The 20,986-nt window shown below is 38.7% G+C and overlaps 1 protein-coding gene across 4 annotated transcripts; it reads right to left on the reverse strand.

The window, feature by feature from the left end:
• Positions 1-154: 154 nt before the first annotated feature.
• LOC139943781 (sodium-dependent multivitamin transporter-like) lies at positions 155-20,740 on the reverse strand. Of its 4 annotated transcripts, XM_071940586.1 has the most exons (17): positions 20,566-20,740; positions 19,369-19,564; positions 17,447-17,666; positions 16,964-17,081; positions 14,822-14,889; positions 13,190-13,344; positions 12,129-12,269; positions 11,423-11,508; positions 10,202-10,246; positions 8,918-8,979; positions 7,500-7,588; positions 6,580-6,797; positions 5,460-5,613; positions 4,699-4,816; positions 3,378-3,517; positions 2,600-2,767; positions 155-1,620 (listed from the first exon to the last, which is right to left on the reverse strand). In XM_071940586.1, exons 1-17 carry the CDS (start codon positions 20,666-20,668, stop codon positions 1,593-1,595), a joined length of 2,109 nt encoding a protein of 702 aa, XP_071796687.1. In that variant the 5' UTR covers positions 20,669-20,740; the 3' UTR covers positions 155-1,592. The 4 variants fall into 4 exon arrangements, with proteins under 4 accessions (XP_071796687.1, XP_071796689.1, XP_071796685.1 ...); XM_071940588.1 differs by lacking the exon at positions 2,600-2,767; XM_071940584.1 differs by having other exon boundaries at positions 155-2,767.
• Positions 20,741-20,986: the final 246 nt, after the last annotated feature.

The following is a 20,986-nucleotide window of genomic DNA, read 5'->3' on the forward strand; positions in this document are numbered from 1 at the left end:
CAATGGGGTCTGTTAACAGTCCCCTGTCTTTGAAAATATAGCTATTTTGTCGACCCCCGGTTCTACTCAGATCTTTAAACACTTTCCTAAACAAAAGGAGGGCACATAAAAGTGATAATGTTGCCTTGATGCCCCCCCCCCCTCCCACCCCTTAACCTTCACCCCAGTGGTTATTTACTGGTAGCTCAAATATCCAGGGTAATGCCCCCTACATCAATGATATTTCTGGGCCCAATTTCATGGCTCTGCAAAGGGCAAACCGCTTACGTGCAACTGCCCAATTTCTGGTCCAGCTGAATGCCTAGTAATGTTCAGCCCAAATTCCCCGCTAACCTGTGAAATATGCTTGACGTGAGCACAGAATTCCATGAAATTGGCTCCTGGGGCCAATTTCATGCTGCTTAAGCAAAAGTACAAAAATAGCTTGCTTATTTTACACATGTTACTGGCCAAATTTAATGCCATATACATTGCTTGCGACTGGTATTTAGCTGTTGTAAACTTGGCATAACAATTTGTTGGAGTCTTGGCCGGTAATCTGATTTTACTAAGCAAGGATTGTACAAAATTTTGTGCTTAAGCAGCTCTATGAAATTGGACCCTGGTCATCAGGTCTTCTTAAAAACATACTTATAACAAAATAAATGTTTTGACATCTGTTGAAGCATGCAGTTGCTAAATGATAAGCAGTCACCATTAAAACAAAAATAACTCTAAACAGTTTAAATGGTCTGACGTTTCAACCCCAGCAAAGTGTTCCTTTTAGCCTTCGAGAAGGACCCTACTGAGATGGAAATGTCAGACCATTTACACAAAATCTTTAACATTTTCACAAGTCATTTTAGTCGAATTTTTTTATAGCCTTTTTTTTCCAAACAAAAATGATCTAAAATTATGATTTTTTTTTAAACAGTCCTATTATGGCAAGTGTGTTTAGCCTTTATGCAGGGCTCAATTTCACAAAAAAAGAGCAAAGCAAAAACAAAAACTATGCCGACCAGAATAAAATTACCAGCAAACAAATACCATGTCACATTTACAATTTGTGACTAGTATCATGCTCATTGCTGCTTAGCACAAAATAGAAGCAATATTTCCTGCTTAAAGGCAAATATACATTTTTTAGGATTAGGGTAACATGAAACTGTATAAAATTAAAATAATTTAATAAATGCTGTTTAAGGATGCAATGAACAGTTCTGACTGGTACCCCTACAATAAAAGGTCAAAACAATTTTGGGCCAGAAAAGAAATGGCCACTTGGAGCTTGGTTTTTCATGATTATGGTTCAAATTGTGTATTGTAACAACCTAATTAGTACACATTCATGCTACAAGCAAATACGTAAAAACCTGAGCACCGTGGCTGATTTGCGAAATTTACCTCAGATACACAAAACGGAACTTTTGATAGGGTAAACAATTCCTTTGGGAAACATGTATAACAAAATTGGTAATGATTCCTCCGTGGTTGAGTGTTTCAATAAATGAAATAAACTTTAAATTATGAAGGATGAAAGAGGGCAAGAGTGCACTTTCAAGAATGGAATTTGGGTGGAAATGGCGAGTTGAGGCTGAATGATTTCTTACCACTCAAGTTGGAGAAATTTCTTCATTTTTTCTGAAACCAAAAACAAATACAGATTGTGCTGAGTTCACTTGAAAGGGGAAATATGTTGGATTATTTTGTCTCTTTGTCTCCCAAGATTGTATGTATTTTTTAAAGGGAGGGTTAACCTTCCGCAGTTTCTCCAAAATTAACGACCATAAAAACTGACATAGTACGATAAGAAACACTGCAGCAGTTGATAATGTATATAACAATCAATAAAGTGGCTTTAGAGAGAGGGATTCAAAGATTTCAATCTGAAAAAAAAAATGTTAAATCATGAATGTTTCTCAGATTGTGTATTCAAAGTGTTCCAATTATGGATTATTCTTCCTCCGTTGACATACATGTAACTGCTCCAGATTTTCAATGATATTTAAGAAACCCTACTACTTTTTGAAACAAATTATTCACAGTTAGTTTTATTGTATATGTCTACATTTATATACGATTAAGACAATCGACCAGTTCATCTAAAGCAGCAGACAGTTGACAACGAAATATAACATTTCACAATGGCTGAGAACGACTTAAATTACAAGTCTGGTATCTGAACTCAAATCCAGAGGTGTATCCTTTGCATATTGGGAGTACCAGACTATGGACTAGGCTCTAGGGAATGCCAAATACATAAGCAAAACTGTACATAGCAAATAAGTATATAAACCTTCTAATTTGGGCAAAATTATGTGAAGTATATCTTCATATTTTCCTGAAGAAGAAAAAACATGGGTTGAAATTTCTTTCAGTCATGGCAGCCTTGTTCACTTATACCCTTGCCTTTTAAAAATAAAAACAATTTAGCACGTTCATTATGAAACAAAACAATCATAACAAAAAAGTAGAAGAAAATCAAAATAAAAGTTATAGCAATTACACATTTCAGAAATGTAATTTATTTTTTAAATACACATATAAAAAAAACTATCAATATATTAATACTGCTTAATACTGTACATGTCGAACATCCGCGACCTCATTTTGCACTGACCCCAACTCATGGATGTCATTTCCTTCGAGGTCACCGAGAAGCGACTCATTCTCCTGGTCCATGGTATGATTATTGGAGGCCAATAAACTTTGAAACACCGGATCGCCAATCTGAAGGTCAGGGTTGTGGGACTCAGTGCCTGTGGAGATTTTATGCCAACCCTTTGGCCTGTCAATTGAAAAGGTAGCAAGATCAAAATCGGTTTGAGTCCAGGTCGTGACCTTTATGATTCAGCTCTAGGAGAGAATGGTTACATCCTGCCCCTGGTGACGGTTGATTTGGGTTGGTATCCCAAATCCATTAAAGGGACATTACAGAATTGAGTTTGCTGACAACAAAACAGTTGCTGGCAGTGTAAGCACTTTATGTAATCCACCATATATACATAAACTTACAAACCTGTAGAAGGTTGAGATCAATCGGCCATCTGGGTCACGAGATATAGTGAAAAACCGATTACACATTTGTATGACATCGATTAAAAAAAAAACTGAAAACGCTCTCTGAGCGAAAAACTCCAAACAGGAAATTAGCATTATTTATTTCTCATAAAAAATGCCTTTTCAGCCAGAAATAATTCAAGTCATGTTTCCTACCATCATCATCATAGACTGTGTATAATTTTTATGTAAATCTGTGATCATAGACAAGATTTTTTCTTACCAATTCTGTAATGTTCCTCTAAATGTAGCCCTCACCTTGAAGTAGCCGTCTGGCCTTGGCACCTTTAATTCTTTTTTTAAATGCCCTTAATTATCTATAAAAAAAAGATTCTTACCGTAAAAACGTGGCTAAGAGGAGAGGATCCACTCGTTTGTATCTCTCATCAGGAATAGAACATCTTATGATCTCACTGACAATGACCCCAACTACGAAGGTAGCCAAGCTGGTAAAGGCACTATACCACATAAACGATATCTACAACATTACAGACAAAAAAATTCCCTCAATTTTTATGCAAGTTTGCCCCAAACAAGACTAAAAACTTTTTCTCAGCAAAGACGATGAAAACATTTCAGATATAAATATAATATAATGACAAGTTCTTGAAAATAACTCAGGAGGGCTGAAGGTCTGAGTTGATATTCTACAATCTCGACCAAAATGCTTGGGCCACCCTTTCGCAACTTGACAATAAATAACATTCCCTGTGCCCTCCCCACTGCCAATAAACATTCTGACCCCCGTCCCCCTGTCAATGTTGATGGGAGCGCTGACCACCCAATGAGAAACCAACATTGAAAGGAGGGCACAGGGGCCGTAGTGTGGGGGGGGGCAGCGAGATATGACCGGGTTTGTAGATTGTAGGATTGAGAGAAACATTCACCAGGCAAGGAGTTCCAAAGAGATGCAGTACGTGGAGATGTAGATAAAGATGTTGGAATGGCTCTTTGTGCTCGGCTCTACGCAAAGCAAGAGTGTATGGGTGAGAAGAAGCGAAGACGTGCAATATTATTTCCATTAGGGAGCAAGGACGACATCATTTAACATAGATTCAATTTAAGTCAATATGACCGTTATTTCATGCTCGTTTTGGAAAATAATTCAATATGAGAATATCAGTACATTGAAAGGTAAGAAAACATAAGTATACAAAATTAATAGTATACAAATATTGACTGCTTTACATACGTGCTATGGTTAAAACTGCGACTACCGAGGTGATCCCCGGAGCGTTCTATTTTCCCGAGGCGCAGCCGAGGGGAAATGGAATGGTCCGGGGATCACCGAGGACCGATACGCCCGAGTTAAAGCAGTCAATATTTGTTTTATAACACTCCAACAGACTATTTATCATCCTCGCACACATAATGTTCATACGCGCGTTTCAGATACACAGATGCACAACTGATTGGGTTCGAGGTGGGTAAAAAGACGTCGGCAAATGATGCACTATCACGAGGCCACCATCTAGTAAAACTAAGACATACCATGTGACGCGCTCTAGGCAGAATATTTGTAAGGGGTGTTATAAAGTGTTATAGCAAATAAGAAATAAATAACTTGAAATGAAGTATGTACAAGAGAGGATAGAGAGCATAGAAACCATTTTGGATAATTAATCTTGAAACTCATGAGACGCTACTACAATGACTTACCCTGTACAAAGCAAATGCATCCTCTTTAACATTCCCATTCTCATCCTGGTTTATAGCTGCTCCTATTGTGACCCATAAAGAAAGATAAAACCCAACCAGCATCCCAATCAGAGCTCCGCTGAAAACAAAACAAACAACTTCTCAGTTTTGTATAAACAAACAAAAACAAACAAACAAACAAATTCTGAATTAAGTACATGAAAAGTTTGACGTCTGAAACAGTTTAGGAGCGACTGGACGCACTAGAAGTCGAAAGATTGACTGTTGTAGTCGTTTGACACAACTCCTGTCATGAGCCAAGCGAATGTAATTGTTATGTTAAAGGCAGTGAATACTATTGGTAATTACTCAAAATAATTATTAGCATAAAACCTTACTTGTTAACGAGTGGTGGGGAGCTGTTGATAGTATAAAACATTGTGTGAAACGGCTCCCTCTGAAGTAACGAGATAGAAGTAATTTTACGTGAATTTGATTTCAAGACCTCAAGATTAGATTTTGAGGTTTCGAAATCAAGAATCTGAAAGCACACAACTTCCTGTGACAAGGGTGTTTTTTCTTTCATGATTATCTCGGCAACTTCAACGGCTAATTGTTATTTTATGCATATGTTGAGATACACAAAGTGAGAAGACTGGTCTTTGACAATTACCAATAGTGTCCAGTGTCTTTAAGTTCACCTGTCTGAAACCAAAAATTTAATTTAGGACCCTCCAAATTAATTTTAATTTGGTGCAACTCGGCGGGCCCTTGTAACTTACCCTGTATTTGCTCGTCTATACAACATTCCTAATGAGAAGACACCAAGGAGTGGTCCCCCTATGCCTCCTAGTACTGTGTTGGCCATCTTCACCAGACTGCCAAGTTTAGACGCGATGAACGCAAGAGCAATGGATACGACGCCATATCCTGCAGCTGTGGGCAGAGAATAATAATCAAAAGGGTATTGAGATTAGAAAATAAAAATTTTAAAACATTTGTGAAGCGATCGAGCAAAATGGGTTGTTCGTCTACCCATTTCATTTCTTTTTTAAATAACTTGTCCTAACTTGAGATAAGACTTGTCCTAACTCTTTGTGAAATCGACCCCCGATCAGTTTCTTTGTGGTTTATTACTTGATGTGTGATACGACCAAGCAAAATGAGTTGTTCGTCGACCCATCATTATTTTTTTTTTAAATAACTCGTCCTTACTTGAGATAAGCCTAGTTTGTGAAATCGACCCCTGATCAATTTCTCTTGTGGTTTATTACTTGATGTGGGCGGAGAAAAATAATCAAGAAAGGGTATTGAGATTAAAAATAAAAAATTTTAAGATGTGTGATACGACTGAGTAAAATGAGTTGTTCGTCAACCCATATCATTTTTTTTTTAAATAACTCGTCCTTACTTGAGATAAGCCTAGTTTGTGAAATCGACCCCCGATCAATTTCTCTTGTGGTTTATTACTTGATGTGGGCAGAGAAAAATAATCAAAAGGGTGTTGAGATTAGAAAATAATAATTTTAAAACATTTGTGATGCAATTGAGCAAAATGAGTTGTTTGTCGACCCATATAATTTTTGTAAGAACTCTTTGTGAAATGACCCCCGCTCAGTTTCTCTTGTGGTTAATTACTTGACACACAAAGTTAGGATTTTTTTGAAAAATGTTGTCTAAACCTGTTCTTATCGGGCCCAATTTCAAGAAACTGTTCAGCAGAAAACAGTGCTCAGAAATTGTTTCTGCTGAGCAAAAATTACCAGGGAACCAGTCACAAACAACTCATATTACGTGGTATTTTGGCTGGTAACCCAAAAAATTTCTCTGCTAAGCATTTTTTTTGTACTGATAAGCTATAGGCCCCATTCTAACACAATTGTTGACAAACAATTTATTTACTTAGTAATTTAGAAATGACGGTATCGCATCTGTCCTGTGCTTGATTGACAGCAACAGCACTTTGCGTTGAGTTTAAGGTCGATGTACTCTCGGTAGCGTTGGTTGTTATTTCTTCGCTGACTGTCGACTCGGCTCGGCTTTTACTACCGCCCCTCCAGGGTCGGATTATGTCCATTAAAGTGACCGCAGCGAGGGCGTTAAGTCCAGATGACACGGTACTGTTAACAAAAAATATATATTGATCTAATAAACCTGTGTAAAGGAGGGAACAACTTCTTATGGTAGAGGCTAGTCGAGCTTTATATGATAAGAGAATAGTGACTAATACATATGAGCGGCCATGTTATAAGGTGATGCATTATGGGAAGTTAACATTAGACTTGAGTAAGTCTGCTAATAACATACTGCTATAACCTGCACAATTTCATAGCTTTGCTTACTGTAAGCAAAAATTGGCGCTTATGGAAGCAGGGAATTACATGTTTATGTCAAGTGAAAGGGAATTTTTGCTTGTGCGCATGCGTACTCCGTGTTTCTAGGCACTCTACACTTACACATCAAGAATTGTAAAAATAACAGCTATACATAATTTGAGATGTGTCCCTTTTCTTCTTATCAAAGTGTTAATGAAAGAAAATTCATCACTTTAAAGGGTCAAACATTCGAGAACTTGAGAAATGGTCACAGGTTTAGCAAGGATCGTTGCTATAATACTGAGGACAGCATTGGAAGACAAAAGCTCCGCTTAGCCAGGGTCATCACGTTGCTTCAAACTGATCTTCCCAACTTAATAAGGATTAGACAATAATGGTTAAACCTTAACATAATTTTAACCTCGGCCAACTAGAGAGAGAGAGAGAGACAGACAGATAGAGAGAGTATCTAAGTCTTCACAGGTTGAGATTGATGTAACGTTTTACCTGAGGGTACCAGCAAAGAGACAAGCCACAAACAGACCTTGAATGCCTGGTATCTTTCCAAACTCCATACTCACAAAATACACCAGAATCTGTGTCAAAGAAAAACAAATTTGGGGTTGAAAAATTTACTAGAGCAGGGTTTGAACCAACGACCTCCAGATTAATGCGCTGGCGTACTACCAACTGAGCTATCCAGCGCTATAATGACAGTCTCCCTAGTTTGTCAATATCTTTGTTCGGGGAGCCAGTGACAAACCAATCAACCGTTAGCTGGCGTGTGACCAGGGATCAAATCCAAGATCACTGCAAATCGTCAGCAAGGGTATCACCTTTAAAGGGTCTATGTACTTTTTCCTAACACAAGACACAATGTCTACAGATTTACAATAAACTTACACAGTTTGAAGATCATAATAGCAGAAAGCTTCCCTTGAAATTTTACTTACTGAGGTGCTGTAGTTTTTGAGAAATGAGTAAAACAAATAATTTTCGTCTCAGTTTTAGCATGTAAAAACGTATTAACCAGTTATGCTATGGTTTTGGTATAATATCATAACTGGTTAATGGGATTTTACATGCTAAAATAATTTTGGTCTTCCTGAGATGAAAATTATTTTGTGACTTGTTTTACTCATTTCTCAAAAACTACACACCATCAGTTAGTAATATTTGAAGGGAAGCTTTCCACTATCATTATCTTCAAACCCTGTAAGTTTAATGTAAATCTGTGGACATTTTGAAAAAGTACCCAAATCCTTTAAGGGGGTGCAACTTATTTATTTAAAATATAAAATTGTCAAACAAAGAAGGGAAACTGACCCAATATTCAGAATTAAACAAAATAAGAAAACAAATAAACTGTCCCGCTCCATAAACTATTCCCACACTACAATATTGTAGCATGTGGTGAATGCATCTACAATAGACCGATCCATTAAGCTCCGCCCCACTGCGTATTGACCAATCACACCCAACGAAGGTCCGACACTAAGGTCTGACATGCGTGCGCGTATCTTGGCGCGCGCGGCAGAATTGTGCAGAAAGGCATTGGAGAGCCCCACGTGTACTTGCTCACACGTGCATTGTGGGCGGAGCCTACTGGATCGGTCTATTATTTCTGTACTACTGATGAGGACTGCAAAGCATATGGTCAAAGGGCTTTTCAGGTTACATCTCCGGAATTCACTCCCTAATAGCATAACAGAAAGATCCTCTCTAGAACAGCTTAAGACATATCTTTTTGTGAAATTTGTCTTTGTATGCATTTTGTAGTTCTTTCTGTAGTTTCTGTATTTTTGTATTCAACAGTCTTGGTTTTCCCTCTTTCACTTTCCAACAGCGCTTTGAGATTTCACTCCTCCTAAAAAAAAAAAAGAATTTCCTGAGAACATCTTACTCTTGAAATCATTCAATCATACCTGATCAGAACTTTTGAAGTTAGGTGTGTAATGTGGTTGATGTCCGTTCCCGGCCACCGTAGCTACAATACAAACAAACAAACAAAATACAGGTCAAATTATTTCAGAGAAAAAGCCACTTCATTTGGTTTATAGAAATTGAGTCTTACAAAAATAAACCGTTTGTAATATGACGTTACCATTCAAATATCTGGCCACAACATGGCCTCTGTGTGGGTGTGCATGTGTGTATGCAGGCGTGTGCCGTAGAAATCATTCTATGCGTGCTGCGTGCTTCATTGATGCACGCGTTTAGAACGCCAATACGGCCTGGGAACAAAGGGGTTATTCAAAACGGTCTATTGAAAAAAAAAAAAAGGAGACAAAATAGATAAAGCCAAACACCAACCAAAGTAATTCCTTACATGGAATGTGTTATTTCAGAATGCGTAGTCCAGTTCTTTGAAAACATGCATAAACATTCAATCATGTGTATTGACCCATTGCACAATGCGAACGAAACTTTGGACTTTGCACGTCTACCATTTCCACCATTTGGGACATTTTCCTTTTAAAAATTATGAGAGATTGCCCATTATCTCTGGACAGGCAATTCAAGGTAAAGGCTACACTTGAAGATTTGTGCTGAAACAGGGTTACCCCCCTTCATATTCTGTAAGGATGTAGGCATAGGTTTCATCCACTAGGAGCCTGGCTGGTAAAGCAGAAGAATGCACTACCTTCCCAACTTTCTACGAAGCAATTCTGGTTAAGTGCCTTGCTCTAAGAACACCTGTGTCATGACCGGGTATTGAACCTGAACCTGAACCTGATTGGAGGCAATCACCTTTGTTGCCTCCATGAAGCATCAGGCCTGCATTAGAGCTTGGGTCCAGTGAACCTGGGCCCAATTTCATGGCTCTGCTTATCGCCGAATTCTGCGTTTACGATCACGATTCCCCGCTTTCGTGCAAGCGCCGAATTTCTGCGCTAGCCTTGTAATCGTAGAATGCCTAGTAACGTGGAGTACGCACGCGCAGAAGCCAAAATTCGCTGCTAACCCGTGAAATACGCTTGCCCTAAGCACAGAATTCCCTGCTTCCGTAAGCGCCGATTCTGTGCTTACGGTAAGCAGAGCCATGAAATTGGGCCCTGATCGCTCGGCCCAAAAACCCACAAATGGTTGACAGGAAAGACCTGTGTAAGTTTGCTGTACATTTTTCAAGGGGTCTATTTGGCAGAGTACATGCAGCTACAATGAGAATTAATGCAAAAAGAAAACAAAGCATGAAACTATTTTCTTACTTGCTACCGTTGCATTCAGGGAAGGGTTCAATGGAGTTACAAAATCTGAAAATATGACAAAAGCAGAAAAAAGATGAAACCATTACAAAAGTGGGATTTGAAATTTTACATGGTGGGAGTACAATTAGGTGAGGTTTGCAGTAGCACCATGTGTTTATCTCTTTAAGGTAGTGAAGCTTGCTGAATAACGTTCTCAATGTTTTGATCAGTTTGCTCTGATCGTCTTCAGGAGAAATGTTTCGATCAGTTTGCTCTTATCGTCATCAGGAGAAACATTTCAATCAGTATGCTCTAATTGTCATCAGGAGAAGGTTCCGATCAGTCAGGAGAAACGTTTTGATCAGTTTGCTCGAATCGTCTTCAGGAGAAACATTTCGATCAGTATGCTGTTATCGTCTTCAGGAGAAACGTTTTGATCAGTTTGCTCTAATCGTCTTCTGGCGAAATGTTTCGATCAGTTTGCTTTAATCGTCTTCAGGAGAATTTTCCTGAAAACCATCAGAGCATACTGATGGAAACATTGAGTTGTCATCCACCTGTTCTTTCCAGAACCAACACTACTCACTGCCAACCTCACCCAAGTACAGAAGTGAACAACTTCAAACAGTATAATTTTAGAGACAAGAATGATAGAATTAAAACAAGCAGCAATCCATACAAATAACAAATAACTTCCAAGCTTACATTAAAGGCAGGGTCATAGATGGGTAAGTACACAGAAAATTAATGGCAATACAAACTTACTTGGTGAGATGCACTGCAGCTGTTGATAGTTTAATTTATTTTTGGATGGATTTGACGAATGTGTGAAAATATAATGAAATATTTTTGCTGTTTTCTCAGCAAGTAGACACAATGGGTGCCTTGTTCGATTAGCTTCCCCGGATCTGCCCCCGGTACATTCGAATAGCTTTGACGTCATTCCAGGGGCTCACCCAGGTCAGCCCCAAGTGCCCTGCTTGTGGAATGGGTCACTTGGGGCTGGCTGGAGGTGCATGACGTCACCACGAGAGGGTGAGTGATCGTTCGATTAGCTCTTGTCAGGGGCTCACCTGCGGGTTCGACACAGGAAAGCACCCATTATTCTGCTGAAACTTTCCCATTTGACTTATATCATATCTTTCTTTATAATTTTGCCTATAAATCAGTATTATGTTGGGTCAAAAACTAATCTATGATCCTAATTTTAAAGTGAAAAAAATGATGGTTTGAGTGACTTACTGTTGTAATATGCAAATAAGACCATTCCAATGAGGCCCACTAATGACAAGACAATGACCGTGCCTGGTAGACCGAACCAAACCGACCTGGTGAAACAAAAGCAAAGACCAACAATGGTAAGACAGCAATATGACTTCATAAAAACGCAAAACATTGACATCAACTGTCAATTATAATAATAGTAATAATTTGGGAGGCTAAATCACCCTTACTCGCAGCTAAGAGCTGAATTGCACAGGACGAGGCCACACAATGTGTTCGAGAAGCAGGCATGCAAAAATAACATCTATATATAACCTTCCTGTCAGCTTTCTCAGCTTCCTAGGGAGTGTACAGCCCCGGGCTGCCGTTGCACTCTAAAGGCCTTTGCAAACACAAAATAAACTTCTACCCTTGCAGTTACCCATTTATACCTTTCATGCCTGTAGGTGAGGAGAATCAATTATTAGATTCAATAATACGTTTATTCCATACTCTTGTTGGAGAAAAAGAACAATTGTGAGAATTAAACAGTACATAGAAATGTAACAAAATCAGAAGCTCATAATAATAATAAAGCATCTTGCTCAAAGACACAAGTGTCATAACCGGGTCCAAGTGCACCACTTGGCCATGACATTCTCATGGACACTAATTTGTGAACCATTAAGGTGGAGGACAAACAAGAGCCACTCACAGACAAACAAACAAAAACTAAAAATCTTACTTTTTGGCTTCTTTAAGATTTTTGGCAGTCAGAAATCTCTGGACAGACACTTGGCTGACTGCCCAAACGGTCAGCGTGTTGAAATTCCCTCCGATGATTAACCCCCAGAAAGATAATCGATGAGTCGGATCGGGTGAAAAGCTGCAAATGAAAATAAATAATAAACATTGGTTTACTTTTAAACAAAAATGCTTGTTTTCAACTGCCACAAGGAGCACGCTGTCACATACACAGGGCTGAAACGAGGTTAACACCTTTACAGTCTGAAAGGATGCAGGCATGGGAATCATGCACTAGGAGCCTGGCTGGTAGAGCAAAATGCACAGAGGTTAACAGAGCCATGATATTGGGCTCAGGGCCCAATTCCATAGCGCTACTAGGCCCAACAAATTTGCTTTGCATGAAATTTTGGCCTTCATGAAAATAGGATTTCCTACCAAATTTCCACGTGATTTTCATGATAAGCAAACAACAGCTGAATACCAGTAACGGGCAATACGCATTAAATGGAAATTATGTTGGTAATCATGTTTTTATCAAGGAAGAAATTTCATGCTAAGCAATTTTTTGTGTTTAGCACCTCTCTGAAATTGGGCCCTGGTCTTCAGCATCCGAGAAACAGTCTCAAATGTCAACAAAACTTAAAGGAAACTTTGTGAGTGGTTGGCTGTGCTCCTGGAAGATTCTTTGACAGAAGTGATTATTTTCCAGCCTGATGAACTTCTTTCATGATGTGTTTCTTTGTAAACCTTTCCAAATACTTTTTAAATATGTCTCTAATTGTTTTCCTAATGTTTTTAAATTACAAATTTCTAGTTATTGTTGCTGTGTGTTGTTTATGTTTTTAAAGCCTGAACAAATAAATAAATAAATAAACAAATAAATAAACTGACACAAAATAACAAATCACAGGTACACAATTATAGTTTAAGATTCCAAACAGACCACAACCCACACACTCTGCGTTCAGACCATACAACAAGACACACAACTAAACGAAACAAAGTTTGAAATTACGATAACTATGAAATGAGATAATTATCCAACTTATGCCTACTCACTCGAAGAAGTTAAGATGTCCCCCGTCGTAGTTAAAGTCCCACACATACTTCATGCCTCCTGCCTGAATGATACCCATGATGGTGATGGTTACCAGTGAACCAAAGAGAACGATGAACTGAAATACATCGGTCCAAATGACAGCTTTTATTCCGCCCTGAAATTATAACGCAAAAATATAGTTCTAAATTTTGCCAAATGTTAAAATTGCCACATCCTTTAAAGGCACAGGACGCTATTGGTTATTACTCAGAAAATTGTTTAGCATAAAAATCTACTTGGTAATGAGCAATGAGGGGCTGTTGTAAGTATAAAACATTGTGAGAACCGACTCCCTCTGAAGTAACATAGTTTTTGATAAATAGGTAATTTCTCACTCAAATATTAAAAGACTTCAACTGAAGTGAGTTTTTTCTTTCATTTTTTGCTTGCAACTTCGATGACCAATTGAGTTAAATTTTTCACAGAGTTGTTATTTTATGCATTATATGTTGGGATACGCCAAGTGATAATTGTGGTCTTTGACAATTACCAAAGAAAGGTGTCCAGTGCCCTTAAAGCAATCGCACAACATCGGTAAACAGTATTGTCCAAAACCCACACTTCGTGTATCACAACTTATATATAAAATAACAAACCAGTGAATATTTAGGCTCAATCGGTCATCGGAGTCGGGAGAAAATAACAGGAAAACCCACCCTTGTTTCCGCACGTTTCGCCGTGTCATGACATGTGTTTAAAATAAGTCTGTTATTCTCGATATGGAGAATTGATAATTGTTTTAATTATTTCATGGAATAATATTTCAAGGGAAATCTTTCACCATTACCTTCCGTAAACCCTGTAAGTTATTTGTAAATCTGTGAACTCTTAATTTTTGTTCTGTTCAGAAAGTGTCCAATGGCGTTAAGGGTGATGTGTCACACCAGGCAATTTACAGGCAACCAGTTATTGGAAATCCAAAAAAAAGAATGAACATTCACGACTCAATTTTCACATAACTTCCGCTGGAAAAAATAAGATATTGTTTTTTAACACGTGCCACTTGTGGAATGAAGTTTCCCTTTTTATTACATGACAGATGGTTGCTTCAAGCATCAAGGGCCTAATGGTCACAGAATTTCTATTACGGATGCTAGGTCTAGCCTTTGGCTGATAAATTTTAGATTTAAATATTTGTCCTTTTTTTCCTCTTCATAGATTTAAGAAAGCTTTGAACTTTATATTAAGGTATTGCACACACACAAAAACTGCAGTTAATCAAGAACTAAAAATTGCTAATTTTAAGGGCCTGACATAATCTCACAGCAATCAGCAATAATATGAAAGCAGTTTAAAAGTGACATAGGCCATATCCGCATTGACGGCTACGGCTACTGCTGTTGCTAAGGGTGTTGCCAAGGATGTCATATACTTCAATACATAATGACGCGGATATTTAGCCAAAGCCGTAGCTGCCTATTCGGACATGACCATATATAACTTGTGTTTTGTCCATAACATATTAAAACTTATTTTGAATGTTTTTCATTTTGAAACAACATCATCTGTCAAAATTTCACTCAGAGAAAAAAAAAGATTTCAAAATATATTTTTCGGGGGAAAAAATCAGGCCATGCAACTTTTATACTTACCAAGGCAGTATAAATTGTGCAGATCGCTCCAGTTGTCATTACGGTAGCAAACACTGGAAATTTAGTCGCTTCATAAAGAAAAGAAAATTACACATTAATATATGGTTTATAGCAAAACTTTGTAACGTAATTTTCAGGGGAAGAAGTTAGAAATGTTCATGAAAATTGAGTTAAATTTAATATAGGCAATTCGCAAAACAGTGTTTAGTCTCTCAATATAGTCTGTCAAGGAGAGGCTGTCAGGCAGTTATGTGGAAGTGTCGTGGCTGAGCGGTTAAGAGCACCGAATTCAAACTCTGGTGTTTCTGATCAGCAGAGTGTGGGTTCGAATCCCCAGCCGTGACACTTGTGTCCTTAAGCAAGATACTGACGGGACGTAAAGCCGTTGGTCCCATGTGTTGTGTAATGCATGTAAAAGAACCCAGTGCACTTATCGAAAAGAGAAGGGGTTCGCCCCGGTGTTCCTGGCTGTGGCTGCTGTATGCGCCGTAGCACCTTGTAAACCCTTATAAGGTGCTACATAATTGGGTATAAGAATTCATCACTGCAATTACCTATCTTTCTGGAAGTTTGTATATACTCAGCGCCTTGAGTACCTTGTTTGGTAGATACGTGCGCTATGTATAAGACTTTGATATTATTATTATCATCTGGCATTATTATTATCTGGCATTAATCATGTGCCTTGAAGTGTGACAACAGTAGGCCTGGGCAGCCCGATTAACGGAGTAGTTGAAAAATGGTAGTCGTGACTCGACTAAGCAATCAATAGTCACAACTTCGACATTAGTCGCCCAGGCTTAGACGACAGATGTTCATGCTAATCTTGCAGCAACTGCTGTATGACCCCAATTGCTTTAAATTTGTGGTTAGTTTGCAAAGCAGCTACGTTGTATTTGTCTGTGTTTATGGCAACAGCTGGTATTTGTTTGTGAGGCTGGTAAATCGTTCTAACACTCTATCGGCCATTTACTTTATTCCGATTTACCTATTTTTGTTGATACTTTAACAAAAATTACTCATGTCATGTAAACAAAGAATTAAAAATCTTCTACTGACTAGATGTTATTGTAATGGAAAGTAGTTTGTTTTTATTTATTAGTTTAGTTCGTTTTCTGTTATTTTTAACCAAAACTATAAAATATTTTATCTACTATTTGTTTGAAAACCATTATGTGGGGCCGGGGCAGCTGGTCTATGGATCACAGTAATTGCTTTGTTTTTGTTTTTCAAAGCTCATCTGGAAGTATTGTTGTATCGTTTTATATTGTTATCAATATAAACCATTGTTGTGAATAAATAATTTAGTAATATAATTATAATAATATAATTATAATATTTATAAAATAAAATTGCAGAGAGGTTTAGCAATCGGTCTGGAGTTTGAATCTCAGTTATGACACACGTTTCCTATTTGCTTCTCATCGACCAGGTGTAAGTGAGTAGGATTTGAAACTTTGCATGGTGGAAATACGACATAGAAAGGATTGCGGTATCCCTCTGATCGTCTTCAGGTGTAATTGGGTACCTGTGAGGATACAAGTTGTTGATGTGATTGATCAGACGTTGGTGCTGCATACTCATAAGGAGTTGAGATTGTTCAGTAATGCTAAGATCTAAGGATACAATGGTTTTTATGTATACCCAATAGATGCCCATTATTGAATATTAATTATTACCCCAGTGACGGTTTATCCATTCTTACTGGTTGAGAGGACATCATGTGGTCATGTTTAAACGCGAAATAAAAACACGTTTTTTAAATGGCCGTTTAAAACCTCGGCCCAATCTCATAGAGCTGCTTAAGCACAAAAAGTAGCTTAGGACAACGTAACTATGCTTACTAGAACTGGGTCACCTGCCAAAATACCATGTCACATGTACAATTTGTGAGTGGTACCCTCCTCATTTCTGCTAAACATAAATTTGTTCAGTTATATTTTCTGCTTAAAAGCAGTTCTATGAAATTGGGCCCTTGTCGCCTACTCTTTCAATCCTTTGGGAGGCTAATCATCCTTAGCTAAGAACTAAATTAAGAAGGTCGCAATGCAAGGGCGCTTTGGCAGCCAGCCCCATCAACCCATTATGACCAAGGAGCACAGCCAGAGATTGGAAGTGTTTTATTTTATTTTAAATTAGTACCTGCTTCTAAAGCTAGTGCTGGAGCGTAAAGAACCACAGCTAAGTACAGCAGAGTCTGAAGAATGAACAGCAAGGCTCCTATAGATCGGACCAACGGGCTAAATCGCTTGTGAAGATACTGCAAGAAACAAAGTCAAAGTGATATGAACATTAACCCTCTTACTCTTGGTGCCATTATTCTGTGAATTTACCAACTATTTGAAACCATTCAACTGCACAGGTTGTGTGCCATGTCACACGAGGCAATTTACAGGCAACCAGTTCCAAGCAATCTCATAGAAGAGATTCCATTTCGTTTGAATGTTCTTGTAGTTTTCTTGGGGATTATAAGACATTGTTTGAAAAATGACTATGTGCTACCTTAGTGGTCCTGCACCATGCACTGCAATAGACCGATCCATTAGGCTCCGCCCACGGCGCACGTGTGAGCAAAAACACGTGCGCCTCTTCAATTTGGTTCTGAAACAGGTGTTATTGACTTACATCATACGCACTGGTCAATCCCAATCCGTGGAACACAGGAATGAAGATCATCGCAGTGACCGGTATGGCGATAAAGAAACTCCAGATGACCATCCAGTATTGAATGCCGTAGGTGAAGACCTCGGAAGGGATACCTAAGATGGTGATTGCTGAGAGGTAGGATGCGATGACGGAGATGGCTACTGGGATGCTCATCATACTACGATCAGCCATCAAAAACCTGCAAAGGGTTTTAATGTGTGTAAGGCCACGTCCGAACTGACGACTTAGGCTACAGCTTCAGCTAGATCGCCGAGTCTGCCTTTTCTTCAACCCTGACAAACGATCTAGCCAAAGCTTTAGCGGAAGTCCCCATTTTGGGCATGGCCTAATTATAGCGCGTAGGGGTACAGTGCATTTTCTTATAATTTTATTAATATTTAATTGTTTAGCAGATTTGAACAAATTCTATTTGAATTAGTGCTATATAAATAAATAAACTATTAAAGTCACCTGGAAGTGGTATTTTTTTTAAATAAAGCTTTTGTCACTAAAATATGTGTTTTTATGAGAGGAATGTGAATAAAAAGTTAACTAAGGTTTAAAAATATTAGTTTTGATTGTATTTTCAAATTTACGAGTAGGCCCCGACCCGAGAGGGCGCTGTTCGTGACGTATTTCAAGGCGCGATATTTGAAGAGAAAATTTGTAGTCAGGCCCCCGTACATTACGTCTGGGAACATGGCACATCAAAACAAATTTAGACACGATTTTACACACACATACGTATTGAAACTTGAACATGTTGAACGCCTAGTGGTTTTTACAAAAGCTATTGCTGCTATTTTTATTTAACTATGCGACTTTTTAGTGACCAAATGGGTTGTAAGATGTGGGTCCGCCTACGTATTATTATAGAAATACGGCCATGAAGCAGACTGCACGCACGCACTATGGCTGCTGTATAATGTGCGGACGGTCACATAGGACCTGCACGCACGGTGAATCGCATGCGGTACCAACAAAAAATCGTGTCACTTGGCAAAAGCTAAAAACATACCCTCAAAGTTCAAACTTACCCGAATTTTTTCACGCTTAGCAAATGCTCCTCTGGGTTCGTCACGTATTTCAGATACCTTCTTCGACTTCCCACTAGCTGGAACAATTGTTGGGACGGCATCGTGTTTAAGAATGGCTGTTCTCGTCATGTCAAAATGAGTGGTGTATCCCGGATTCGAAGCACGACGGCTCGAAGTGTTCGCTGCATAGCGCTGAAAAAGACGTCGGACCGGACCACTTTGCTCTAGTTAATCTGACTTTCGCAGCCCACAACCGCCTATACTTGGGATCTGCAGGAAACAGATGAAGACTGACTCCATCCTTAGTTGTTTTGCTACATCCAGCAGCAATACACCTGGTCGGCATTGCCGGGAAAATGCCAGAAAAAAAACCTTTTTCGCAGCGTACAAACTCACGTCTTAGAATTACATGTACTTTTGCACGTGTGTTTATCTACGCATCGAGGGGGGTCTATGTTTGATCGCGGCAAAGTCTTCCTTTTCCTGCGTCACAAAAGAGGTAGGCGGAGTCAACCCCCCAAGCACTTAATTAATTTTTTAACATATAAATCGTGACAAACAATTACTCAAAAAATTGTTTTATTGTTAATAAACATATACTCTTATGTTTAAAAGAAAAAAAATCCTATTTCCAGGTGCCTTTAATTGTTATTACCACCAGAAACACAGATTACCAGCCATCATTCCATGAAGTTTACATTGCTGTGCCTGGTGCCCCTCTCATTTTTTGCAAGGCCAAGATATTTTATTAGCAGTATTTTCTGCTAAACAGCTCCTTGAAATTGGGCCCTGATCTTAAGTTAACGTTTTGACAAGTCAAATTTTAAATGAATTGCCCACCACAGACAAAGATGATGTACTCACTTTGCAGTTGACTTTTGTCCCTCTCCGACGCAGGCATGATATAATCCTGTGAAGGCAGAGACTGCCAACATGGCAGAGAAGATTGTGTAGTCCAACCAAGTAAACGGATTTAATTCGGAATCTGTCCCTGACATCTTGACAGCGTTTGCTCGATGCCTTCTTGAGATGTGATCTGCTATTGGTGGTTGTCTGTGACCTGTTTCCAAGAAATTTAACAAAAACATATTTCTTGACATTTACACCAAGATAAACGATATGCCTGATATCTTCACAGAGGCGCAACTAAGGCAATTGCCTCCATGGCCCATGGTCATTACCTTGGTGCCCTTGAAATGCAATGTCCAGTAGAAACTTACAGTTTAAATTAATAGGATGCCCTTCATCGAGGAGAAAATGCCTTGGTGCCCTTGCGCCCTTTCAAAAACGAAGCATACAGGCCTGAAACAAATTTATCAACATTACCAGGGCTTGAATCTGACTGGACCACAGGCCCGAGCTTAAGGCAGGTAGATTTAGTTTCAGGCAAGTAGACTAATGACTGAATAAATCGGGTGGTCTGGAGGGTTTTTCTTTCCCATCGAATAAGAAGATGGAAACTCCGAGTGTAGTGGTCTTGACATTTACAATAATTGCTCCGGTGAAGGTTGGAGATCCTTTTCCTCTTTCAAATGCAAAATTTTTAGCGTTTCCGTTTCAGCAATTAATTCCTCAATTCAAGGACAAGTTTAAAAAGGGAAACAAAGTCCCACTTCCATCATCATCATGTCCATCATAAACGTCATCGAACATCTGAAAAAGTGGTGGCAGGATGTAACTAGGCACGAGGATGCCTGCAGAAATTTTGAACATGATCGAATTCAAACCAAAGTCCCCAAATGCCTTAAAGTTAAAATTCAATTAAGAATTTAACTTAAAAGTAGAACAAAATACTGAAGGATTTCCTGTGGGTAATTCAAATTTGGGGAATTTGCCATTAGTTTTAAGTCTGAGACAGGTAAACAGGTAAACAGGAGAGTCTATGATGACTATTTAAGTTAGTGTCATGTGATGCCATGGTTCATGTGATGTAAATGTGATATGGTCATCCCCCGCCCCCCCCCCCCCCCCACAAAAAAGGAAAAAAGGCACAAAAAGCGATGATATTGATATGTTTGTTTATAAATATCATGATATGACTATTTGTTTGTTTGTCCCTACCTGTTTCCCTAACTTTGTCCAAATAAAACACCACCAAAACCAGGAAAACGAGAGAGGAGAGAAAGAAAACGGCAACTCTTTGTATCGACTGCATAGGAAGCATTTTATGACTGCCTTGACCTTCCGGAAATCATGGATGTCATCATGTATGCAGAATCAAATTAGAAATGTGCATGTTGACTTTTCAGCTAGAAAAAAAACTAAATAATAAAGAGCGCCCTCTTACGTCAATGTATATTGCTATCAACAGCGCCCTCATACGTCAATTTCAATTGCTGTCAACAGCGCCCTCTACGTTATAGTAAATTGCTTTCAACAGCGCCCTCTTACGTCAATGTTAATTGCTACCAATAGCGCCCTCTCACATCCATTCGGATGGGCTCCAAGGTCAAATTTACATATTGTGATGCACTCATTTGTC

This window comes from Asterias amurensis, chromosome 11, assembly GCF_032118995.1.
Source record: "Asterias amurensis chromosome 11, ASM3211899v1".
Taxonomy (NCBI): Eukaryota; Metazoa; Echinodermata; class Asteroidea; order Forcipulatida; family Asteriidae; genus Asterias; species Asterias amurensis.